The 27,358-nt window shown below is 40.1% G+C and overlaps 1 protein-coding gene across 1 annotated transcript in view; it reads left to right on the top strand.

The window, feature by feature from the left end:
* ano2b (anoctamin 2b) overlaps positions 1–27,358 on the top strand; it is a 63,930-nt gene that overhangs the window by 18,647 nt on the left and 17,925 nt on the right. The window contains exons 12-20 of the mRNA XM_036577450.1: positions 1,593–1,753; positions 2,926–3,008; positions 4,390–4,473; positions 5,145–5,231; positions 17,494–17,568; positions 17,805–18,006; positions 19,633–19,744; positions 20,820–20,877; positions 21,077–21,177. Coding sequence (XP_036433343.1) covers positions 1,593–1,753; positions 2,926–3,008; positions 4,390–4,473; positions 5,145–5,231; positions 17,494–17,568; positions 17,805–18,006; positions 19,633–19,744; positions 20,820–20,877; positions 21,077–21,177 — 963 coding nt within the window. The remainder of the gene's footprint in view (positions 1–1,592; positions 1,754–2,925; positions 3,009–4,389; positions 4,474–5,144; positions 5,232–17,493; positions 17,569–17,804; positions 18,007–19,632; positions 19,745–20,819; positions 20,878–21,076; positions 21,178–27,358) is intronic.

The raw sequence follows: 27,358 nt of genomic DNA, 5'->3' as shown, positions 1-27,358 counted from the left end.
ATATGCTATTTTAGTCAGATTTACATAACAATTGGTGCCATGAATACACTAAAATGGGTGCTATGATATTATTAGCCTACTTTTTTCAATGCTTTTAAATTACTTTTCTTTTTGAGGTATAGTTTATCAACCTAGCTTGCAGCATACTAGCTAGTTAATACATTTTTTTGCCTGTATAAGGTTTTCTATTTTCAATTAATGTCACCCTGCTTAAAACTTTCAGCAGGAGGGTCAAGCAGGGTTTTCCCACCACTTGTTCTGTTTTCCGTATGTAGGCAGGTGAAGAAGGTGTACGAGACACCTGTACCAAAAAAGTAGTTTTTTCTGTACATGATCAAGTGAAGTAAGTAAAGAAATGTATTTTATTTCAAGTAACAAATGTAATATTGCTGACTTGTTTTAAAGATATGACCTTGTCCCTGACAATTAGCTTTTAACTTGACTAGCTAACTAACATTTTTTTTGTTCAGTTATAAAGTAATGCTTGTTTCCACTGGCCTGCTGGAGGGTCTCTAGTAGGAGCTTGCTACATGATAAATGTCATAATTTTATAGCTGAATATTAATTCTTTGCACATATTAACTGTAGTTTAGTAATTCATTTAGCACAGTGGGCTGAAGACATAGCTAACATTAACCTAGCTAGAAGGCACTTGGTTGAACACTCCACATTGTACTCGTGTGTGCAATAAACAAATGAACCATGGTCTGGCAAAGTTGGGGGTCACGAACTGTGGTTTGGTTCACTGCTGGTGGGAACTCATTTTTGTGATGTCTGCACCAAATGGGGGAAATTAGCATCAGATCAGCATGAGTGCTTTTCTGCTTCGTAGTCTCTGTATAATCTGCCTGTTTTAACGGCTGACTGTCTACAGATGGTCATAATGTTCATGCAGCCCGAGCTGCTACTTATAACGGCAGACAAGCAATAAAATAATAGCGAAGTGATCATTATTGGTTTGATTATGATGCACGTAGATGTTAAGTATCTTTACTTTCATGCAAAGGAGTTTTTTGGCTCAAATGACGGCAAATGTCAAAGTAACACAGGCTTGTATCCCTGCCTATTTAACAAGTAAACAAGTACTCACATTTGTAATTTGGTGCGCTTTAATTGTTGCAGTGTGAAACAAACTGAACCAAATTAAATAGTTACATGATGTCACAAAAACTCTGGTTCAAACTTTAGCAAACAAGCTAGATGTGAGAACAGCTTAATTATAAAACGGCGCATATTTAATCAGGCAATGGGCCACAAATCAGGCAAAATTAAGGAAAGTACTTTTGCCTTCAATCGGTGTGTGCACTGTACTGCATGCAGTCGAAATGAGGGTGAAAGCAACTTCTAAAAGCAACTTCTAAAAGCAGCATGCCAACCATCAGAGGATTTCACACACTCTAAACACTGTTTATGACCTCTGCACAGTAATGTGTGTGTATATACAGTATAGATAATCGCATTTGATTCACTTTTTTATATGGCAGTTAATTCTGACACCATTGTACAATTCACCCTGTTTTAATCACCCTCTGAATGTACTGTTGGACTGATATGACCATGTTTTGGATGTGTTTGTGTGTTGGTTCTTCCAGTCTGGAGATGTGTGATGAGACACAGAACTTCACCATGTGCCCGCTGTGCGACCGGGCCTGTGACTACTGGCATCTGAGCACAGCCTGTGGCACTGCCCGTGCCAGCCACCTCTTCGACAACCCGGCCACTGTCTTCTTCGCCATTTTCATGTCCCTCTGGGGTAGGCATCCTCTTGTTTATGCATCAGCTTTTCATTCTTCTTCTCTATCTTCATCGCTATTTATTGAATACTACTCTGTAGTCATCAGACTCTTAAATTCTAAAGTCCCCAAGACTTCTGTTCCTCACCCTTTCTTAGTAGTTTTATAGTTGTCCCTTAGTAATTTATAGTGGTTAATGGATACTGTGTCTTAAAATTGAAGTAAAAGTTCTGCTAAAAAAAAAAATAAATATCTACACAGTTTTCCTTGGAGAAATATGGGTGATGATTGTCAAGTTTTGCACTGGAGCTTTGAAGTTAATGTAGCTAACAAGCACCTAAATTATCACATGCTTAACTCAAACTACATTGAATTTTTTAAATAATGTCATATCGACTATAGGTAGGTGAAAACAGTAGTAGCAGACCTCCTGAAGCCTGTCTGATGTCTGAACATTTTACTGTCACTTTAATAAATAAGTAATAAGCCTGGAGGTTAAAGGGTTAACAAATTGAGCAGAAGTGATACAGGTCTGTTGAGAACCACCTTCGCAGCTTCTCAGTTTGGACTGTTCTGTGTGCTGCCTCAGCACCTGCTCTGGATCTGAATCCCAGGTGACGGGCACCATGAGTAAGCAGATATGTTGCTATGTCTCTATGGAGATGAAGATAAAGGCTTGTGTGTACAGTACGTGCGGGTGATGAATGAGCAGGTGTAGCATTACCTGTGCCTGTCAATGGCTGCTCAGGCCTAGTCTTGGCTCTGCCGTCATCGGCCCTTCTCCTGGAGCCTTTGTGAAAGTACTTTTTTTTTCACAGCTGCGTGTGGCAACAAGGTATATGCATTATTCCTCATACACAACCCCCAGTGAGGAGCAGATGGAGTGCTTGTGTGTACAGTCATGCACCTGGAGCGGCTAATATTTATTGGCTTTCGAGTACTTTTTTCAAACTGAGAGCAAATGTTGTCCAAGTATTTGTCTAAGATGAATGGGATGATTTGTTATCTAAATTTGTAGTCCTGTTCTTCAGGAGGAGTTGAAACTGTGCTGGCACTAAGAAAGCGATGCGATTTATTACAGACTAAACAAACCTATTAACGTAATTAGTGACGCAGTGTTTTTGCTCATGTTTTTATTTCTCTCTTTCTTGCTCTCTCTCTCTTTTTCTGTCCCACTGGCCTTCTGAAACAGCGGTCATGTTTCTGGAGCACTGGAAGCGCAGACAGAACAGCTTAAACTACAGCTGGAATATGACAGGAATGGAGGAGGAAGAGGTGTGTGTCTACTGGAAAATTTACCTTCATCCAGCACTTGTTCACATGATCAGCCATATATGATGAGGTGGAGGCCAAGAGTTACATGTTGGTCCCCAAGCACAAAAATAACAGGACTCTCTCTGTCAGTCATATGTCTACATGTTATTTTGGCACTCCTTAAGCTTAAACTAGGGGAGACTACCTTAAGGCTGAATTGTACTCTTGCATCTGCAAACATGTGAGAGTTTTTGTGCATTTTTTTTGCATAGATATCTGTCAACATATAGTAGCATACAGTGCGCAGAAGTTTGGGTGCCCCGGTCAGGTTACGTTTTGCTGATTTTCTAAGTGAAAATTAGTGCACAGCCTCTACAGAGAACACACTTCTGGACATTTCAATACACAATTACTCTTTATTTGCTGAATTTAAAGCAAATAAATAGAAATTGTGCACTAAAATAATAAACATATTTAAGTGTTAACTTATTTTCACTTTCAGAAAATCAAAAAAACAGTTTGCAGTAGGGGGGCAGTGTCCAAATCAGAATATACAGAATAGAAAGAGGAAAGTGTCGCATTTTTCCTCCCTTTCTCCAAAAATTAATAAATGCTTCATTGTTTTGTGATATTTTGGAGACCGTATAAGTGTTGCACCTCTTCCACCAGCCAATGCTCAAATTGCTCAGTTTGATTTTGCATTAATTCTGCTTCATATTGGGTATCATTTGGGTCTCGTCCTGCCCCAAAGCTACCAGATAGCCAAACAACGTGTGCTTGACAGACAGCTCCACAGAATCGCACAACACATAGTTGACATTTTGGAGAAGTGCATATTGTAGCGTCTGCAAAACTACTCTTACCCATTAATCACTTCTTGTTTAGGCTTAGAAGAGCAACAATTATAGGCTGTTTGTAGCTCTTTTAGGCCTAAACACAAGTAGTAAATAGTTCACGATATACATGTATATGGGTTTAAAGCTGTTTCTTATGACAGCTTTTTTTAAAAAAATTTACATAACTCTGTGTTGATTAAAGAAATGTGTTTGCACGCTAGCTTGCCTAAAAATAGCCGTAATATAAATTAATGGCTGTAGTGCTGCTTGTTTTACCCAATGTAGTTTTTGTTTTCATTTGATATATTCCCCTCTCCTCCCTGAAAATGCAATCTTCCCCCTCAGGAACGGGCAAAGGTTTGAATATTTTTTCCTTTTGTAAACTGTCTCCTCCGAGATTCCGTAGATAACTCTTGGAGCTTGCCCTTGCTTTGTGTCCTTGAGTTGCTGTGGGTTTTGACCTATTTGAATGGTTTGAAATTCCTCCAAATGAAGTCTCAACAGTCAGCCAGCAGGTCACACACAGAATATGAAATTAATATTACAGTTTGGCCTCTCGTCCGCAGGAGCACCCCAGACCTAAATACGAAACCCTACTCCTTCAGAAGAGGCAGAGGAAGAGAAAAAATAGAAAGAAGAACAAAAGCGAGGTGAGTAGTTCGCTCATAAAAAGCTCAAAGCTTTAATGAAACAGTCATCTGCTGTTTCAGTTGCTGGTAAATTAACAACTTTTCTAGGTGTTCACTTTGGATTCTAAACACATTAGAAATGCGCTAGTTAGGCACTTTAGAAACTTTGCTTTTGTACCGAAGTGACTGTCATACACTATCTTGACAGCTTTTTGTACTGTCAGATGCTGTCGGCTTTTGTTTTGAATAATGACTGATTTTGAACAGATTTCTCACTTTTGCTTTTGCTCTGTGCAGAACTGTCACCGAGGAGTGCAGCACTCGCAGCATATATATTTTGTTTTCTTGGAAGGAATACAAATGAGGACTTATGGTTATAGGGCTGGTACCAAACGCTATGAGCCGCCAGCAAATGCTTCCATGATGCACTGCTCTGGCTTGAGGCGTTTGGCACCAGAACTTTGGAGGTTTGGTGGGCTGCTCTCCGCACTGGTTCTGCCAGGGCAGAAGGAGGGGGTTGAGGGAGAGAGAAAGAGAGAGAGAGGTAGAGATAGAGTGAGACTGGCAAGCAGTGTAGAGGAAGGTGAGAGCACAGCTTCTTCATTCACGAGCAGCACTGTTGGCTGGCTGGAGGCCCCTTTTTGCGTGCTGTTTCCTGTTAGTATGTGATCCGTGGGCTCTGTGTGTTCCAGCCTGAGAAAAGTGTGGAGGAGAGCATCGATCTGGGCAAGGACAAATGGAGACAGTGGTTGCTGTCTGCCATGGCTACAGGGAACCCGGTAAATGCTGCTCTCTCTCTTTCTCTGTTTCTCGCCCCCCCTGCAGTTCCTCTAGAGCCTTCTCTGCACCTGCATCTCTGTGCTTCTCTGTGTCTCTCTTTAACTCTCTGCCTTGCTGTGGGGCTGCGGGGTTTCTTCTCTCTCTTATACACTTGTGGCCTGGGGACCTTCTTTTCTTGGCTGTGGGATCGCAAGGGTTCTCTGTCTGCATTTCTGGCCCTGCTTAGCTCGTAGTGGTTGGTTCTGACTAGCACTTTGGTTCTACTTTCAGTAGTCCTAGTAATGTTGGGTTTTTCTGTTAAAGGTCTTCTGCCACTGCTGCCAAAACCTGTATCAGTTTTTACATATTTTCACGTTCAGTTCAGTAGAAATTTAGGTGGGACTAAAAGCAACTTGTCGGGAGTGTGTGTGTTTTGTTTCACTGGCAGGAACGATCTTCGATCTGGTAATTATTTAGGTGTGGCATAAGGGTTATTAATTACAGGTACAATAAAATTAGACCTAGAACTGGTAAGATTCAGTAAGTCTTTGGTATAATTGCTATTACACTTGTCCCTGAATGTGTTGTAATGCTCATAGGGAAAACTGAGATTAATGAGATGAATCAAAATCAACTTATCCCCATAAGACTTTGTTCTTCACCACAAAATTAGCCAGAATAAAATCCAAATAACAGGACATATCCAGCTCTGTTTACTGTGTGTGTAATTGGGGATGGAAACAGGAGAGGGCATTGAGTAGTCACATGCATGCATTTTTTGCATGTCAGTGTATGCAGTAAATCATAAGCAATATTACAGTTTCATTAATCAAAATAATTCTCAAGATTTTCTGAAATATTTTATTTTTGTTAACCTGCAATTCCCTTTTAGAACTGCTGCTTGTAGGTGGTGATTTCTTCCATCACATGCTGGTTCCTATTTGAGAAACCAGTAATCACTGAAAAAGGCATATGAATATGTGCCTTTTTCTTATGGAATATGAGAAACTAGCTTGGTCAATGCTGCTAAAATTGTTGCCTGTAGGCCAAAGTTGGCCTGTGTGTACACTGGCCCTGCAGTATTTTAATAACAAAATATAGTGTGATGTCATAAAATGCATTGTTAAAAATCAATTGGAAACCTACATTATTTTTTGTATATTGGTTTGTCTTTTTGGCCCTTGGCCCATCAAACAATGCACAGATGTCATGTTTCTGGAGCACTAGAAGCACAGGCAGAACAACTTAAACTACAGCTGGAATATGATAGGAATGGAGGAGGATAAGGTGTGTCCACTGGAAAATTTACCTTCATCCTGCACTTGCTGACGTGCTCAGCCATATATGATGAGGTGGAGGCCAAGGATTACATGTTGCTCAGGACTCTTACTGTCACTCTTTTGTCTGTTGTTTTGGCACTCCTTAAGCTTAAATTAGTGGAGGCTGAATTTTACTTCTGCATCTATGAACATGTGAGGGTTTTGTGTGCATTCGTTTGCATAGATGTCTGCCAACATACAGTTGTGTGCAAAAGTTTGGGTGCCCCTGGACAAATTATATGTTTTGCTGATTTTTTAAAGTGAAAATTAGTACACAGCCTCTACAAAGAACACACTTATGCACATTTTAATACACAGTTACTCTTTATTTGCTGAATTTAAAGCAAATAAATAGAAATTGTGCACTAAAATAGCAAATTAACTTATTTTCACTTAGAAAATCAATTTGGCTAGAGCTGTTCAAAGTTTTGCATACGACTCTACTTGCATATAAAGTAAACGTTCGCGGTCGCAAACATTGAGTCAAAAAGTTTGGGCACCCCTGAGCTAGATGATTTCTGATATTTCAGAGTACTTGAAAATACTTGGAGAATTTACATCATAGCAAGTAACTTTTAATTTGTTTGTTTGTTTTGTTTGTTTTATAAAACTATGTTTTGATTGTTGTTGATGTGGAAAAGAAGAGAAGAGCAAACTCTGCTGATCTGTGTTCAGCTGTAGTTTTACAGTAAGAGTACTGACAAAGACCTAGTGAAGTAGAAAAAGGGAGAAGTTAGACTGGGAGACCTGCCTAAGAACCTGATGGCTTAATGCCTGTGAGACATGGTGTGTCAAAGGAGGAATGGGTTCTCTTTATGACCATCACAGACCATTGCTCTCTGTCGTAATCCTCTTACCATAGCAAGCTGTGTTTGCTACTAATACTATAATTAACTACTACTTGTTACCTTGACTCTTCAGCCCCCACCATCTGGGCAGAATGGCAATAGTAGAAACAGCATGTTGTAGATGCCTTCCTCAGGTTTCCTCTTTGTGTTTTTTACTGGAAAGGCAAGGCTTAATCTGTGTGATCAAATGGCATGTTGGCTTAGTCTTGCCCACAGGCCTCATTAGGCAAATTATCCAAGTTAATCAAAGCTCATTAGTAGCAGGACACTACAGAAAGATGTGACAAGACAACCGACTGGGTTGATATATCTGGAATGACCTACACTCCCTGAGCACTTTATTAGGTACCTACCTTGTATGTGCACTCAATTTTATCAGCTCCACGTACCATATAGGAGCACTTTGTAGTTCTGTATGACAAACTGTAGTCCATCTGTTTCTCTGCATACTTTGTTAGACCCCTTTTACCCTGTTCTTCAATGGACAGGACCTCCACAGGACCACCACAGAGCAGGTATTATTTGGGTGGTGGATCATTCTCAGCACTGCAGTAACACTTACATGGTGGTGGTGTGTTAGTGTGTGTTGTGCTGGTATGAGTGGCTCAGACACAGCAGTGCTGCTGGATATTTTAAACACTGTGTCCACTCACTGTCCACTGTATTATGGACACTCTTGCGTCATGGGTCCACCTTGTAGGTGTAAAGTCAGAGACGATAGCTCATCTGCTGCTGCACAGTTTGTGTTGGTCATCCTCTAGTTCTTCATCAGTGGTCACAGGACGCTGCCCGCAGGACGCTGCCCACAGGACGCTGTTGGCTGGATATTTTTGGTTGGTGGACTATTTTCAGTCCAGCAGTGACACTGAGGTGTTAAAAAATCCAACAGCACCGCTGTGTCTGATCCACTTGTACCAGTGCAACACACACTAACATGCCACCACCACGTCAGTGTCACTGCAGTGCTGAGAATGATCCACCACCCAAATAGTATCTGCTCTGTGGGAGGTCTGACCACTGAAGAACAGGGTAAAAGGGGGCTAACAAAGTATGCAGAGAAACAGAAGAACTACAGCCTGTAATTATAGAACTACAGAGTGCTGCTATATGGTAAGTGAAGCTGATTAAATGGACAAACAGTGTAGATACAATGTAGGTGTACTTAATAATGTGCTCAGTGAGTGTGTCTTCAGGTGTGATGGTAAAAGATTATAGTAGTGAATAAAAAAAAACACATTAAAACATAAATAGTATTACAAATCTTTATAATTTATTTATATATTTTTTTAAAAAATATGATTTGCCAATTGTATACACTTCTGTTGTAATCATTTCATCAGTTGTTGTTATTTTGTTGAATAATAACAGTGTTAATTGAAATACAAACAAGACATCAGAAGATATTTTAAGGTGCTTTATTCAGTATTTAAATGTTTTTGGAAACATTAAGTTATTAAATGTTAAATAACATACTGTTATTATTTAGTTACAGGTGTTCAATTTCTTATTAAAATATGAGCCATAAGATTTGATCACAACTTTATGAATCAATTCAATTAACTCTATGCTTAAAGTTATACAGTTTTCTCAGTATGGAATCATCTGTGGCTCTGTTCATTGTTTTGGACCCATCCGAAATTTCTTTTTTACTTTTTTTTCACCGCTTCCTGCAAATGATTTTAAACCTGTGAAGTTGTAGAGTATCTGCATCCTGTATAAGAAAAGTGGTTTTACATGACTGAAAACAGTGATTCCAAGCTTTTAAGCATTAGTGTGGATATTATATATAAACATAATTTGCTCTTTAGTCTTTTGTCATTTACAAAAATTTTACATTTGTTCTGGTATAGGGCCATCTAGTGAGTGTACCTAGTAGTGCAGCTAGTTTGGCTTATTGGGTTTAGGCTGTGTTTTATATTGTCCCATAAAACATGTGTCAGCATTACAAATCAGCACTGTAACCAAAGGGGATAGCTGTGGATCTGAATACTTAATAATAATAATAATAATATAAATATAACCTGTTACTCACCTTGTTTTTCATTTCAGGCCAAATATTAATGATAGAATGCACGGAAAGGAGGCAGCTGGTAACACTGAAATAGGGGCTAAATGTTTGGGGAATAGTGAGATCTCTCCCTGGGCTTTACTCTGATCTGGTTCGGGGCATTCTGACCTGAACGCTAGCCTACTTTCCATTGTTCTCCGACGTGTCTGTCCAAGAGTCACAGATTTCTAGCAATGACTTTCAACGGGAAGCCCCTGTCTTATGTTTAGCTCCTCTGTCCTAGATAGCATGGCCCACGGTCAGTCCTGGCCTAAATGTCAGACATCTACATTTTAATAGTCTCCTATTATAGATGCCTTTCCCACTGTGTTGTAAATTTGCTGTCAGAAGACGCATATGACACTCTTTTTCTCTCAGGCTGAGGGCAGGCAGTGTTTTATGAAGCTAACAAAGAACACACAAGTCAAGGAAATGGGTGAAGCCCACTGTGGTTCCTCGATTTATAATCCAGGCTGTGTTCCCATCATTGAGGGCCACACAGAGAGAAGTCATGGGACTGTGGCTGATGCTGTCTGTGGCTGACCTGTTTCTGAAGGCCATGTTGCAGTGAGTGACTGGTGGTGGCTCCTAACTTTACCACTGACCGCTGGGCCTTTTGTAGTCTCTTATCTGATGAGTATACAGTGTGTAAGACCTGGCGAAACACCTCAGTGGAACAGCAGTGGGTGAAGCTAAACATCCTGTAGGGATAGGATAATTGAGGAAACTCACAGAAAAAGACATTTGAAAGGTATTTAGGTCATGGAGATTTTTAGGAATGTGTTTGTTCGTTTTAAGGTGAAGGATTGCAAGAAGAATCTAATTAAATGTTCTGGAGGAATGTGTGCTTATTAGCTTTTCACAAAGAAGCCGGGGTTCCAGTGTCTACACGTTATCAAAATAAATGGCTTACTTGCTTTAGTGGATATAAAAATGTTCACAGCAGTGCTCAACACGTGATTTAGTTTCTTTTTATCTCTGTTTTGACCGAGTTTTGTACACACTGGCCAGCAGAGAGAGCTAGACTCCATCACAGTGAATGTATGTTAGAAAATTTCTCTGTTTATTTCTGTTTATGAGAGAAAGAGGAAGTCAGAAAGCAAGATATCTACAGATGGAGAGAAACAAATACAGTGATGGAGAGAAAGCTACAGTGATAGTGAGATGAAGAGATACAGAGAGAGAAAGCTGAGAGAGTGTAAAAGAGAGGGAAAGACAGCGACAGAGGGAAAGAAAGGAAAAGAAAGAGAGAGAGAGGGAGAGAGGAAGAGAAAGGGAAAGCAAGATGAGATCTACAGTAAGAGATGGAGACTGAGACGGAGAGCTGCAGTAAAACAAGGAGAATGAGAGAGGGAGCGTACTCTCAGCAGGAGTGTCACAGCTCCATGCTGGGCAGAACTCCAAACCACCGGCTTAACCACAGCCCCCGCCTCATTGCTATGGCAACCGCATGACACTCAACCCCCTTCGCAAGGAAGCAGAGTGGGGTCGCATTCTAAAAGCCTTATCACATAACTATGCCAACTTGGCAGCTTTCTTTCATAAACAGCTATTAGTGACTCCTATTAATAAATTGCAGTGCTTTTGATAAGCATGGCTATTTTAGGCAAAGCCTGATGTATTCCTCTCCCCCCAGATTTAAGCGAGATCATCATTAGGATCTGGGAAGAGGTATGTTTTATTATGAGTGTGACCTGCCCCTCTCTGAGCATGGGCTTTTGTCTTTGGAACTAAGAAAATGAAGATGCTGATTCACGTAAGCATGGAATCATTTTGACTGATTACTCTTCTTTATAGAAACACTCTCTGGGAAGGATGTACATACAAACACTTGTTGCAGTGCAGTGTAAAAGTCACCTTCATGTGACCACAATATGCCTGATTTTAAAGTTTGATTGACTAAAACTGCAGCTTATCACACAAACTGTGCCTAGCCCTGCCCACTAACTGCTCACTTGTGAGGTGCAGTGTTTAAAAAGCACTGTAAAATAATGGAGCCGTCAACAAACTCAAGACAAAATATAAAATATAAGTTCAGTGATTAACTTAACAAATCAAGTTTTTTCCCACTGAAGTTATTTCCCACAGTCTACAGGGGGTAATTCTACTCCATCAAAGAAAAAAAGAGACTGCATGCATATGTTGTGGCTGCATCACTGCATATTGTACACTGCATCTTCTCACATGTGTCCTGAGAGTTTAAACCGTGCTATTTTGATGGTAAACTTTCAGCACGTGTTCGAGACTACTGCCTCCATCCAAACACAAAATCTCAAAAGTGGCTCAAACGTTAGTCCACACCTGTAATATCTCTAACCACTTGTTGTGCAGTTCCCTTGTTTTGTGTCCCCGCCCTTGCATATAAAATCTTGTATCTCCAAAATGGTATCTTTACAGGAAAAGCAAAAAATGTTCTTAACTTTTAACCAAAGTTAATGGAACAAGATTGTTTTTACAAGTAATTTTGGAGTATTTCCATTGGCCTATTCATCATGAAACTTTAATACATTGTAAGAGGCAGCTATTCAAGCTTGTAAACTTATAAAAATGCCCAGAAACTAGGCTTGTGCACCAGTTTTGTGTAACACACAGGCAGAATTTGTCAAATTTGTGTCTGAAACTATTGCAGAAGCTTAGTTCATCAGGCCCTCTGTGTTAATTCTGGTTTGTTAATGGACTGAGTGTTGCTCTCCTCTGAAGATTCCTTTGGGTTTTTTTTTACACGTTGTTGTTGGAAGCCAAGATTGGTCATAAAACTATGATGTAGGCCTATTCTTAGGATTAAGGACAATTCGGGGTTTTTGCAGGGCTCTTGGCTGAACATTATTATTGAGGTGCCGATGGAGGTACGTGGAAGATTGCTATAACTCTATTTATAATACTCTATTTAAGGTCTGATCGTAGTGAGATATGTTTTCAGAATATCTGGAACCTGTCCTACCAGGCATTATACAATTGACTATGCTATCCATGTTTAAAAGTCATCTGCAGTGTTTGTAATCTGTGGCCTTGTGCAGGCCATTAATCAGTGAGCGCATTACAGAATTATAGTGTGTGAGTTCTTTGTGTCTGTGCGTGTGTATGTGTGTGTTTACATAAAAGCAGCGTTAGGTCTGCTCAGCTTGCAGCACTATGTTGGGATGGGAGAGTGTGTGAGAATGAGAGGGATTTAAAATGTGTGTCAGATGGGGCTCACACCAGCTTATCTCCTGTCGTACCCGACGCCCAAAAGGCGGCGGTCCATACTCGGCCCCCTCTTAAAAGACAACCTTCCCTTTTCATCCTTTGCTATGGCAGGCAAGAGCTTTTGACCTTAGCTGATATTGTCATTAATAACCTATATCTGTTAATTGTTAATAGTGGTCTGCCACATATATTTACAACCCCATTTCCAAAAAGTTGGGACGCTGTGCAGAATGTAAATAAAAATAGAATGCAAATCATGTAAAATATATTTTAAAGGAAAATACTACAAAGACAACATATCAAATGTTGAAAGTGAGAAATTATATTGTTTTTTTAAAGTATATGCCCATTTTGGATTTGATGCCATTAACATGTTACAAAAAAGTTGGGACAGAGGCATGTTGCCACCGTGCTGCATCACCTCTTCTTTTAACAGTACTCTGTAAGCGTTTGGGAACTGTAGAGACCAATTGCTGTAGTTTTGAAAGTGAAATGTTTTCCCGTTCTTACTTGAACTTTACCAGCCTTTTGTTGCCCCGTCCCAACGTTTTTGGAATGTGTTGTTGGCATGAAATTCAAAATGGGCAGATATTTTTCTTAAAACAATAAAAATTTCTCAGTGTCAGCATTTGATATGTTGTCTACTATTGTACTATTTTCGATGAAATATAGGGTTTAAATGATTTGCACATCATTGCATTTTGTTTTTATTTACATTTTGCACAGCGTCCCAACTTTTCTAGAAATGGGGTTGTACTTATTATCTTCAGACATAGGCTAATCTTTGAACATAGCATTTTTATGAACCTGCATTGCAAATGTTTACAAGGCTGGGTATTAATAAAACAATTGGAGAAAAATTACAGTGCAAGATAAAACTTTTTGATTGTGCTTGGCTTAATGAAATGTTTATACTTATTATTGTTAATAACTATTGTTGCTACTACAGCCTAACGAATAAGGCCAGCTTAGCACTTAGTTTCTAGGTATCACTTTACTTGAATCTTTCTACACCACAGTGACATATCCATGACAGATATTAGACACTATCATGAGATGTCATAATAGACTATATCCAGTCATGTAACGGTGTTATATAACCATGACCAGTAATTGTTAACACATATGTTGTAGTGTTTGATGTCATGATATGGCTAGACATCAAATATTATGGCGTCTACCATGACAGTTACCGGTAAAGGTAATTTGACACTGTTATATCAATGAAAAAAATCTACTATGGCAGCTTATGACATGGTCATGTCAGCAGGGGTCAAATAAAGTGTTACAATTTTCTTTAGCTATGAAAAAAGCTTGGGTACCATTATTTGTTGATGATTAAAATATTATCTTATTTGTAATTTTGAAGTTAATTTTTAATTTGAATTTTTTTTGTTTATTTTTAATATTATAAAATATTAGTTTATTTTATTATCATTTTATTTTTAAAAATGTTATTTTATTGTTATTGGACAGGCATGACCAAAATGTCCATGAGTGCGTACCTGTGGACCACTCGTCTAAGAAATGTCCAGCTCACCTCTTGTTTATGGCCCAAGACACCTGGCCATGGCAACATGTGCGTAGCTAATACAACTGTAATCTCTGCTTCGATGTTCTTGCTCTCTGCTAAGCCCCCTGTACAACAGGGCCTCAGTTATGTGTGCTGCACTGGCTACGTGGGCGGAGGCCAGTTTCCGGCTCCTCTTCTCTCTCTCTTATCTCGTCTGTCCGAGAGCGCCGGGCATTGGGAGGGAGAGAGGGGATAGGGTGTGTGACGTCAATCCGCCCGCCGCATCTCCGTAAAGTGGCATATGGCCTCGGAGGAAATCCCCACGCTGGTGAGCTTGTCACTAATTTCCCAAAGGGCTTAGCGTGAGTGTGTGTGTGTGTGTGAGGTAGGCAGTATTAGTGCTGTCCCAAGCCACCATATCACTACTGGACATACATCCAAGTTGAAGCTGCAGGGTTGACCTGAGGACAAAGCCCTGCTGAGGAGGGCAGAAAGCCTTGTCTGAACTCGGCCTAAAGGCAAAACCTTGCGCACGTCTGTTGCGTGCCATCATGCATTGTTGGCTGGGATTTACTTTGATTGTTTTATATGTGACAGAGATGAGAGGAAAGAGTACGGCAGAAGATGAAGCCGGCAATCTCGCTCCTTCTCTGATGAAACACAGCAACAGATGTCATGGAGAGGCTTTGCCAGCAGCTGGCTGCTAAAAAGACACCCCAGCTTTATTAGTACTGACACAGAGTTTCCTCTTCGCACACAAAGCTGGGGGAGCAGATTGACACACTTTTTAGCATCTCTTTCTCTCCCCCATCTCTCTCTGTCTCTCCCTACCTCACATCATTCCCTTAAACTCAAAGAACTTGTCAGTGGGTCTGGAGTTCAATATCTCGCTCTCATTACTACATACATGGCATGTTTACTGCATAGTAATTCCATTAAGACTTAAGATTAAAAACTGGATGACATGCAGCACTTAGTAAAAGATTAACAAATCCACTCTCTCATTAGCCACAAAGTGCTATCAGGATGGCCACAGGAGGATGTGATTGTGCTTGGCCTCACAGATTCTTCCTCACAGATGTTCCACCAGGGTGCTGTCACTTCTGCCAATGTCTGGGCACCGTCCAGCCCTGCTGTGACCCACTCCCACTGAGCTGTGGACTTAATCCTGTGAGCTCTGTCTATGGTATCCCTTCCAGATATGTCCCGTTGGCCCCTGGCTCCACTAGCATAAAAACCCATGCTAACCAAGACTCCCACACCCCAGGCCAGCTGTGTAGCTACAGTCCTCTAACCAACATGTAGACCTCGCTGGCTTCGATAGCCACTGAGTTGAGTTGGTTCGATTCAGTCACTGCTATAGTACTGCTGTAGTATTTGTGAGTGTTGTGTGGCTTTTTTGTCTCATTTCATACCTTTTCTATTTTCTATGAGCAGTGATGGTACATGGATCTGATTCAGTGAGGGTTAGTCTCGGTCTCAATTTGGGTTGTTTCTCTTTTCACCATGAGATGGAGAAACAGATTAGAGCTGTGGATGCCTGAAAACAGGCAGAAGGGATAAACCATTTATGGTTGAGCATGTTCTCTTTTGAATCATTGCAGACTCCCACCATTTTGGGAGATGGGTGGAATTGATTTTATGCCCTTAATCAGCAAAAGAGATGCGTTCTTGCAAAAAATGTGTTTTTCTATCTCTCAACTTTAGGTTTTCTTCTACATTACATGGGTGAAGTGTTACTTGTGAGAGGATAAAGTACTATGGACAAAATACCATAATGCAACTGGTCTGCAGCAGCCATGTGTCTTATATTCAATGTATACATTTAAAACTCACTGGTGTTACTTGATTAAAAATTGTTGTGCAATATTTTGACCAAAACATTTGTTGAATCAAGTGAATGCAATGTAATTCATCAAAATCTCCATGGAAGTGTCTCAGAAATCTAAGATCAGATCAAGGTGAGGAAGCTGGCAGCACTCAGTAAAGAGTGTTAATTTCCATATTGCAGCCATCTGCATTATCAGTATTGCAAAGTTCAAAAGTGTCATGGATTTACAAAGGTTTTTTTGATCAACTCTAACATAGTAGTATAATTATGGTTTGAATAAAGGCCTCTAGATTCGGTTTCTGCTACGAGAACTTCAAGATCTGTTCCATGGTCCATGGTATCATCAAATGCGTGCAGTGTAGCTGGTATCACCGATTCTCCCCGATCCTGAAACAGTTCCTAACAGTTTATGCTCTGGAACCTTAAGGAGGAAGCCCAGCTTGTCTGCCTCACTCCCTTGTCTTCCTCGCCGCAGAGCATATCCCGTGGCTGGCGGCTGAGAGCACGGGTCCACTGGGGCTCATCGCGTGGGTTGTGATTAATTGTCTTGCATGACCTGCATTCATTATTTTACAATTCCTCAAAGCTGTGACATCGTGAGAGGCCTGCTCAAGTGTAGCCAACATTGTTAAGCTGCCTTGGCTCTCCTGGTTCCTGGGCTGTGGTTTAGTCATGGTGAGTACTTCTGCAGGCTAGGTGGTGCTGTTGCTCTCCTAATGAGCCCAATTAGAGCAGTGAGAGGCTGAGACAGCGCTTGGATGCAGAAGTGAGATTTGAACTTCCAGAATCCTCTACCTGCTGTATTGGGTATGTGCCATTAAATGTTAATGAAACTGTCTTCCTACTTTTTTTGTATTTGTTTTCTACAGACAGTTTTACTGTTTGTGTCTCACCACTTGAGCTGATTACAGCTTTATTCAGTTGTAAAAAAAGCAACGTTTTCATAGATTCGACCACAGTCTACTCTTACAAGAGCACATTCCTGTGGCCTGCTAATTGAACTTGAGTGATGGCAGCAGGCTGTAAACTTAAGGATGTGTGGTGAATGCCTGAGCCTCTCCCCATGCGCTCATTTTGCTTCTTCTGTATTCTTAATTCTGTTGGCTTATTGTGGTGCATGAGACCAATGCAGCAGGATCTGTTGTTGTTGGCTTGTTTGCTTTAGTTTAGATCCAAAAGACAAGGTTAGAAAAGGGAAGCTAGTTAAAGGATGTTTTATTAGTGATGGCTGATAGTTTTGAAGTTTTTAGGACAGTATTGGTCTAACATTGTAGTCCATTATTGGCACTCCGAGTTACTTCTACTCAGGTAATCCCTGAGGAGGAATGACAGAACTGTCTCAACAAAGACATACAGGAAACATACACATGCTCAGCCACAACGCACAGATCCACAGAAATGCTCTTGCTAAGCAGCAAACACAGTTTCATTAGTCACCATCCACTATCATACGGTTTACATTCCTGTGTCAAAGTATTACTCAAACCTTCTTGCTCTCTTCTCTCTCTCTTTCTCTCTCTCTTCCTCTCTCCCCACAGCCTGGAGATGAGAAGCTTACGTGGAGGGACCGGTTGCCTGGATATTTCATCAATATCTCCTCTATTCTACTAATGGTGAGCTGTGCTGCTTGTATAAGTAACTACTGAATTTAGACCATGTTAACAAAGTCATTGTTTTATATGTTTATATGTGTGTATATGTGTATATATATATATATATATATATATATATATATATATATATATATATATATATATATATATAGTCTTCACTCTCCTGTTCATTCTGTCTCTTTCTTTTTTACCGTCTTGTTTTTTTTTTGCCTTCTACCCCTCTCCTTGCTCTCTAGTTTGGTGTGACCTTCGCCGCTGTGTTCGGAGTGATTATGTACCGCATCACTGTCTCTGCCCTGCTGGCCATGAGCCAAGACCCTCAAATCAAGTCCAACGCAAGGGTCACTGTCACAGCTACAGCCGTCATCATCAACCTAGTCGTCATTCTCATCCTGGACGAGATCTATGGCTCTGTGGCTGTCTGGCTCACTGAACTGGGTGAGATTTACACTATACTGTCTGCTGTTATATACATTTAGACTACGATGCATGTCTGAGGACTGTATGGTATGAAATTAACAACTGAACCCCATCCATACCCATCCACAAGACCCAACTCGGCCCAAATGGTGCTTCTAAATTTGAAACCCAAACCTGCTTACGCTCCCTAACAGAGCTGGTTTGTGGTTTTACAGTGCTGTGCTTTGTTACTTAACACTTGAGTTGAACAGAGAGAAAATATGCTGAGATTAACTGGCATTTTACACATCTTTAATAAACTAGCAGTGTTTATTAGCAGTATATTTTTGGAATTGTAAATCGTACCTGGCAGAGAACACCATCCATCCTCCTCTGATCGACTGTTAATGGTAGTCCTGTTGCGCTTAAGTTCCTCTTGCTACTGCTGATACTGCAGAAGTGCTTAAAACATAAAAAGGGAAAGATCTGCTGTGACTGTTCCACCAGCTCAACATCATCCATAGATTAGAGGTATTCCAAATGCAGCTAACTTCACTTGAGAGAGAGAAACGAAGGAGAGAGGCCGAGTGCATGTGTAGAGAGACTATCACACTATCTGGTGAAATTCAGTTGATTATCAATAGGGTTAAGATTAGGATTAGGACTGGGGTTAAGTTTAAGTTTTGGGTTGAGGTTAAGGTTAGATTCAAATTGAGTATAAATTAATATAAAGTATATTATAATATAAAGTGTAACTGAACATAACATATTTAATTGAATGAAAGTTAAAGACAGAGTGAGTATTTTCAAAGCATCTACAGTGGATCATCAAAACAAAGCATTACCCTTTGTCTGTGCATGAGTTGTCAAGTCCTGGCGCTCTTCATTTTCTTGTCTTTCTGCTTCAGATATTTGCTGGTACCCCATAGCTCTGTATAACTGTGGTCATGAAAGTTTGATTGAACTCATCTCTGCCCGTCCAGTAAAGCTTGGGAAATGAGTGGCTCCTCAGCCAGAAGAAGGTGGAGGGAGAGAGGAGAGGGGAGACACTTTTTACTGCCTACTGAATAAGGCATAGGCCCTCCCCCACTCTGACCACATACAGTGAAAGTGTGGCATCACTCCACGTTTTAACCTACTTCCAAATGCACTTAGCTGGGTCTGATTATGGTCCGTCAGACCTCCAGACTGACAGATTGCTCCAGTTTACTACATAGTCTGTGTTTGTTTGATGTGCTTTAGATGCCTTCCTTTCACAAATCTTTTAATTACAGGCTTGGAGTACTTTCTCTTGTGTGCCTTCAGGGTGCTGGCATTATGGCTTTATCGTCCCAACGTCACTGGGGCCCAGACACTAATCTGTATTGTAAAATGAAGATTTAGTAGAGGAAGCCTCAAAACATATAATCGCAATACAACTTATACTATGCGCTTTGGCCTAAGCCAACCACCAGGTCTGCTGTAAAGCTGAATTATACCCAAAGATTATACTGGAGAGTAGAGTGAGAGTTTGAAAAGAGGACGTTCCACAGAACATAGCCTATGTTGACTCATATGATACATATATGCATCAATAAAGATGAGTTGATGAACTTTGGATGTTTAAGTAGTAGCATGGGAATTGTTTTCCGTGGCTTCAACGCATCTGCTCTCATGTATCCACAGAGATCCCGAAGACAGAGACTAACTTTGAGGAGCGTCTGATTCTGAAAGCCTTCCTCTTGAAGTTCATGAATGCTTATGCTCCCATTTTTTATGTGGCCTTCTTCAAAGGCAGGTAGGTAATCAAGACAACCCTCAAAGCTAGAGTATGCTCACTTACAGCTAAGGATGGTGATAAGAAAAAGGGTAATGCTGGTATGCTCAGAGGCAGGGTTTAGGAATGGAGAGAGAGAGAGAGAAACAGGGATGCAGTGTTTCCCCTGCATGGGCTAGGCTTTATTTTAATACACCCCTGCTGAAAAAGGAAAATTAGACAGCATTGAGATTAAAACCTAAATATTTTTCACCTATTTTGCATAATTCCATCAACAAAATGTCAACAAAGTTATTCAGAGATGTTTGATATGAATTGGTCTGTTGTAGAGAAAGTTAGAGAGTCTGATTTCTTTACAGTGGTGGTGAGGTGAACCAGGGGTCACCATGACCACAATGCAAATATAGTTGTTTTATTTACTATTGAAAACCACCAGTGAGCCTATACAAGTCTTCTAATTTTTTTAATGTAATGCTTGTAATTGTAAAATAATGGAAAATCTGAAAAGAAAATGTTTTCTTTGGGGACTTTTTTGCCTTACATTGTCCTGCTTGTGCCCCTCCAACAGGAATGGATTAAAATAAATGGATTAACAAGACATTTTAGGCCAAAACTTTATCAAAAAACTATTATAAAACAATATCCCATAACCATTTTGCATAATAAGAGCTTTTAGAGGCATTAAACACAAAGACGTTTGATTCCTATCACCACCACTGTGAACAATTCTGGTTCAGGAAATTTGTCTAGAACGGAACATTTCACAACAAATCACTCTGTGAGTGACTTTGTTTACATCTGAGCCATTTAATTGTGTTTAATTGAGTTCCCCTTTAAGTAAAAAAGAATACCTAGATGTGTTTAGACATCTGTATCTACTAGAATTCTGATGAGAGAGAGAGAACAGACTGAGGTGTACAAAGGATAGGCAAGAGAAAGCCTTTTGTCACCGCAACCCTCTGGAGGAGATACTGAGAGCAAACTTAAACCTAAAATAAAGCAAACATGTGGCTTGTTGTTTGCAGATGCTGGTAGAGACAGAAAGTAGTTCTTTACCTGGCCATGACCTTCAGCTTTATCTTTCTCCTATCAACAGGTTTGCTGGCCGGCCTGGGGACTACGTTTATATTTTCAATGATTACCGTATGGAAGAGGTGAATTTGGATCTGTTTGTGGGTGTGTTTGGAATTTGTGGGTTTGTGTGTTGTGCGATTTTGTGTTGCCTGTCATTCTCTTTAATGCTTCTGTTAACAATGGTGTTTTACTCCTAGAACACTAATCAGATTCTGCTCATTCGCTTCTCTCTATCTCTCTGTCTCTCTCTGTCTCTTTCTCTCTCACTGTTGCTCTCAGTGTGCTCCTGGAGGCTGTCTCATTGAGCTATGTATTCAGCTCAGCATCATCATGTTGGGAAAGCAGCTCATTCAGAACAATGTCTTTGAGATTGCCATTCCGTAAGTGCTCAGAGTAATCAGCATCTCTACACCTACACCTATGTCTGCTCACTATGGCTGGAGCTCTCTGTTAAACATTCTCTGCTCTCTAGACTAAAAGAGCTTAAACAAATGGTAAAACTATCTGTTCTGCTCAGATAACGACTTTATCAGATAACGTCTTGGACATATGATGCAGGTTCTGAGGGCTCCACGCTTTTTCCACTACAGGAAATCCCTAGATTACAGTTTGTAGCCTTTCCTGCCCCTGTCTGAATTTCATTTAGTCTTTCTTGGTCTCACACACACACGTACACATTCCAGTGGGGCTTGCTGTGTTCACACAGGCACAAATGCACTGACACGCTGTTATCATCAAACTAAAATGCAAATTACACGTACCATGTATCGTCAGAGACAATAGTGCTTTACTTACTGATCCTCAGTAGGTACTCCTACACATGCACAGAGGAAGGGCATTGGTCTTCAAGGCCTCAGAGGATCATATGTAAAAAGAGCCGCTGGTCTATGTACACCCTGTATTAGGTGCTTATAAAGAAAATGCAGATGGAATTTTCTGCCTCTTTTGTCTTTTTTGGCTTTCAGAATGTTTGGAAAATGGACCTCAACAAAAATTCATTTAAAGAATCAGAGTTAGGGAAGCACCCATATGGGAGTTGTGGGCCAATATTCATTATTTTTATGTACATATCTGCTGATGCAGATGCATAAACATTTATGAAATATTGCGATTAGGTTAATCATTACAGAGAACATTTGCTTGTGTAGGGTTACAAATGCAGTGAAGCAAATAAAATGCAGCTGTTTTAAAAGCAGCCCAGCATCACCTAAACATTCTTTTTAAGTGTACAATATGACATCAAATACTGGTTTGAAATATCAGTCACATTTAAACATCAGTACGATGCTGATATTCCTTTAAGCAAATATCTGCCGATACCGGTATGATTCTGATATCAGTGTGCGTCACTAATCAGAGTCTGTAATACAAATAATGAGCTGTACAAACTTGCGTATGATTTTGGAAATTTTATTCTGAATTGAATTTGTCTTTACATTATCACAGTATTCACTGTGACACTCTAAGCTGTTGTGTAAAGAATCCTGCAGTCATCACGTTTTCACTGTTTTGAGTATAAATGGCAAATAGAGTGGCCTCTTCTACTGGCTTTGAATAGGAGTAGGAAATTGTTCTCAAGGAAGAATTCAAAATACATTAGCTATAAGCCGTGCAGTAAGGACATGCAGATTTTGAATGTGAAAAGATGATATATATTTTGCTTTTCTGTGAATTTATCTTTCCCACACTTTTGTCTGTGTGCTCTTAGGCCAACTTATGTTTACACTGAAAGTAGGTTTGTTTGGCTTTGAAAAAAATATTTTAGGTAGACATAAATAACTGATCATATTTATTTATTTAATTCAGTAGCGTCTTCTAATGCATTTGAAGATTAAAATAACGTGGTATATAAATAATACTGATACTGTTTCATAGGCCTATACTATAGCAGCTTATTACATTGAGTGATACTTTTGAATGTGAATGTAATTTTCTATGCTTCACAATAAAAAGTAAGCACATATAAAAAAAAATTTCAAGACCTAAAATTGCCTACAGTTACAGAAGCACCCATATATAGAAACATATTACACTGCTGGCAATGTAATTTTGCACTAATTAAAAACTTGACTAATGAACTGCTGACCATTCTGAAAAAAAAAGCAACATGAAACTGCTGCGTTTTTGCATTTTAGACTTGATGGTGGTGTCATGCCATTCTTTATAGACATCTAACAAGAGTCAACATGTGTCTGACTAGTTTTTGCCACAAGGGCTTAAGAGTACTTGGACAGGACGGATGGAAAACTAGGACATGATTTCCCCAGGGCGACGGAATGGACCTGGAGTCACACATTCCCGTTTACTAAAAATCCCTTTTTAACCTATTTCTTTCTCGTCGTCCTTCAGAAGAGCACAGCCCTCCCCATGGCCTTCTCAGTTTCTTCACCCTCCTTTATCAACCCCTGAAACTGCAAGGGCCTGTATTTTAGCCCACAGTTTGATTACTCACTCTCATAACAATATAACTTACATATTAGTTTTATTGTAGTTACCAAATAATTTGGAAAAGAATAAATCCTAAGATGAGTAGCTGACTAATAAGCGTGCAGTTTAAGGGGTTAAAGGTTTTATCTCTTTAGGAAGTTGTAGGCTCTGGTCTGAGTGTTTACTCCGTTGTTGGGACATCCTATATCTGTATTTGGTTTCCTGTTCTGTGGTTAACTTGCTTCTAGAAGCACTTAACCTGCTTCTAGACCAATCAGTCTGGTTCAGAATGCTGGGCCATTATCCAACCACACTGCCTACATTCGCATCTGTGCCACGTTTCCCACTCATTTTAATTAACATAGCGTGCTAGCTTTAAGCACAGTCGTCTACCGCGCATGCTCTTCCTCTCTGCTGGGCTGTTGCTAAATGCTGGTGGCGCTTGGGTTTTTGTTTCTCGTGGCTCGGCTTACATCTGCTGTGGCGTGCGACTGCAAAATGTCTGTTTATGCTATCGGGCCCACTGCACGCTCCTACAACAGCGGCAACATCAATCATTCATTGGCACCAGTGCTGCTTCACGTCTTTTGTTTGTGTGTGTATGTGTGGAGAGAGAAATTACCACAGTATGATCATGTATAAGCATGCACAACCACAACAACTGTAAGGTGTAACATGCCTGTGTATTGGCAGATTTGCAGCTTCTCATTTCTTTTCACATTCCTTCAATTTTAAGCGCTTGACACTATGATCTCGTATTTATACAGCTAGTGTCACACGCTGAACTTACAGTGCTGTGAAGAAGCATGGAGAATTGACCCCCACCCGATTTCTGCTACTTTTGCTTACTTTTTACTTTTTCTGTTTCAGATCACCTAACTGATTTTAATATGAGATAAAGACAACTTGAGTAAACACAAAATGCAGCTTTTAAAGGATCATTCCATTAATTCAAGATAAAGACTTATTCAAATCCTGTATCACCCGTGTGAAAAAGTAATTGCCCCCTAAATCTAATAACTGGTTGTGCCACCCTTGGCAGTTACAGCTACAATCATACATTTGCGATAACTTGTGATGAGTCTTTTACATCGCTGTGGGGGAATTTTGGCCCATTCTTCTTTGCAGAATTGTTTTAATTTGCCTACATTGCAGGGTTTTAAGCATTAACTGTCCATTAGAGGTCTTGCCACAGAATCTCAGAACTTTGATTTGGCCGCTCCAAAGTCTTAATTTTGTTTCTTTTGAGCCATTTAGAGGTGGGCTTGCTCATGTGCTTCGGCTCATTGTCCTGCTGCATACATTTTAGGCCAAAACTTTATGAAAAAACTATTATAAAACAATATCCCATAACCATTTTGCATAATAAGAGCTTTTAGAGGCATTAAACACTTAAGACGTTTGATTCCTATCACCACCACTGTGAACAATTCTGGTTCAGGAAGCTTGTCTAGAACGGAGCATTTCACAACAAATCACTCTGTGAGTGACTTTGTTTACATCTGAGCCGTTTAATTGTGTAGAAATTTTGAGTTCCCCTTTAAGTAAAAAAAGAATACCTAGATGTGTTTAGACATCTGTATCTACTAGAATTCTGATGAGAGAGCAGAATTCATGGTTCCTTCATTTATGACAAGTCTTCCCAAACCTGCAAAGCAGCCCCAGGCGATCACATGACCATCACCATGTTTGACTGTTAATATGATGTTCTTATAGTGGAATGCGGTGTTAGCTTTATGCCAGATGTAACAAGACACATTTCTTCCAAAAAGTTCCACCTTTGACTCATCTGTCCACAGAATATCACCCCAAAAGTCTTGGGGGTTATATACATTTTTTGGGGCAAATGCAAAAAAATCTTTGTGTTTTTATTGGTCAGCAGTTGATTGCGCCTTTTAACTCTTCCATGGATGCCATTTTTGCCCAGTATCTTTCTTATTGCAGAATTGTGTACATTGACCTTTACTGAGACAAGTGAGGCCTGCAGTTCTTTGGATGGTCGTCTGTGTTCTTTTTTTACCTCTTCGATGAGTCGTCAATGCACTCGTGGTGAAATTTTGGTAGGCCGACCACTCCTGGGAAGGTTTACGACTGTTACAAGTTTTCTCCATTTGTGGATAATGGCTCTCACTGTGGTTTGCTAGAGTCCCAATACAGTGGCTTTGTAACCCTTTCCAAACTGGTAGATTTCAATGACTTTGTTTCGCATCTGTATTTGAATCTCTTTAGAACGTGACACCATGTGTTGCTTTTTGAGACCTTCTAGCCTGCTTCACATTGCCAGACAGGTTCTACTTAAGTGATGTTTAGATTCAACAGGTCTGGCAGTAATCATGCCTGGGTGTGAAATTGAACCTAGTAATCAGTTGAATTTGATTTAGTAGCTAAGGAGCTAATAACTTTTTCACATAGGGTTAGATAGGGCTGAGCAGCATTTTTCCTTTATTTAAACATCATGTAATGTTTACTTTACTTAATCTTTATCTAATATAAAAGTAGCTTGATGATCAGAAACATTCAAATGTGACAAATATGCAAAAAACAGAAGAAACTGAGAAGAGGCGAATACTTTTTTATGGCCCTGTAAGTATAATCTAATGGTAAACATGAAAGGATACTAAAAATGCATGGCAACCATTATGAAATAGCTGCTGTTGACTGCTGTAGTGTCACATTTTTTCCAGCACTAGTTGCTATTTAAATTTTTTCAGGAAAAAAAATTCCTCACATTAAAGTAGTTCGCAAAAGAATGCAAATAATGAGAGTAGAGTCCTTGGAAAGACCCGAGAGAGGAGAACGAGGAGAGCGTGACTTTAAACCGATTCTCTTGTTCTGCTCTATAAATACTTGCTCGTTATTGGGGAAGGCACTGGGCTGGTGCAATGCAGTGTGATGGAGGCCAGAGGGGACAGGAGGACTCAATATCCCACAATTCCCTCTACACATAGACCTGACCTACATCATAGCTCTAATCTCCCCTTAGGCTCCACTGTATCACATCATATAGACATGCATGGCTGTGTGTATACATAATTTTACTATTTAGAACCTGTGTCCGTCACAGAACATTTTGTTGTGATGTAGAGCAGGGGTTCTTAAGCTTTTTAACGTCTAAGAGAGAATTGATACCAACCTGGGACCCAAGTAAAAAAGTATTACTACAGTGAGTTTACAAAATGGCTCACGGTGGTTCCACATTAACAGTGCAGCTTCAGTTTTTTCAGCTGAACAGTCTTATAAAACTCACTACCACTACTTCTTCCACTCTCCCCTTTTACTTCATATTTGTCTGTCATCTTGTAATGAAGGGGGTTTAGGGGCAATCCAAGGCTCATATTCATCACAGGCAGGGGTCAAAAACAGTCAAGTAGTTACACAGTCAAACACAAGAACCTTGGCTTAGCACTCAGTTAAGGCAACAAAGGGGTATATGTATGTGACTTAATGAGTGTTGTCTATCAGCTTCACACATGAAGTGAAAGACAGTATTGAAATGCATGTACATGTTTTCAAAATTCAGTTTTTTCATCTATAAAAATCACTCAGTGAGAAATAGCCTTAAACCCACAACACATCACACTCAGGCACATGTATAGATACACATTCCCCATCATGTGGTGACCCAGCACATAGACACGTGCGATTTGGTGAAGCAGTTTGGTGAAGCAATTTGGGTCGTGACCCATAGTTTTAAGAAACGTGCTTTCACAGTGCTGGCCAGCACCACATGTTTGTTTCTGCGTGCATGCGTATTCACCCAAATTCAAATGCACCTCAACAGCTGGTAAATGGGAGCTTTAACATGGGCGGAGGAAGACATTTATGATACAAAGGCATGCATTAAAAAGTAATGCTTTGTAAAAGGCTCATGTTTTGGGGGTATAAATAATGCAACAGCTGCATTTAGTGGGTTTTATTGAAGGCATTAATAGGCAGAGATATGGACCACATGGTCCATTTCATTCTCTATATTTGGCCCTCAGAGGCAGCTAGCACCATGTGAACTCTTTCCTTGCTCTCCCTTTCTCTGTCCCTCATTCTCTCTTCATAATGACTTCCCAAGCATTAGGGTGGGCTTTCTGGTCACAGACAGAGCTAAGGTCCTCAAGGTTCTTGGAACATGGTTTGCAATTG

Source organism: Colossoma macropomum, unplaced genomic scaffold (genome assembly GCF_904425465.1).
Source record: "Colossoma macropomum unplaced genomic scaffold, Colossoma_macropomum, whole genome shotgun sequence".
Classification (NCBI taxonomy): Eukaryota; Metazoa; Chordata; class Actinopteri; order Characiformes; family Serrasalmidae; genus Colossoma; species Colossoma macropomum.
This window is presented reverse-complemented; position numbering and strand designations above follow the sequence as displayed.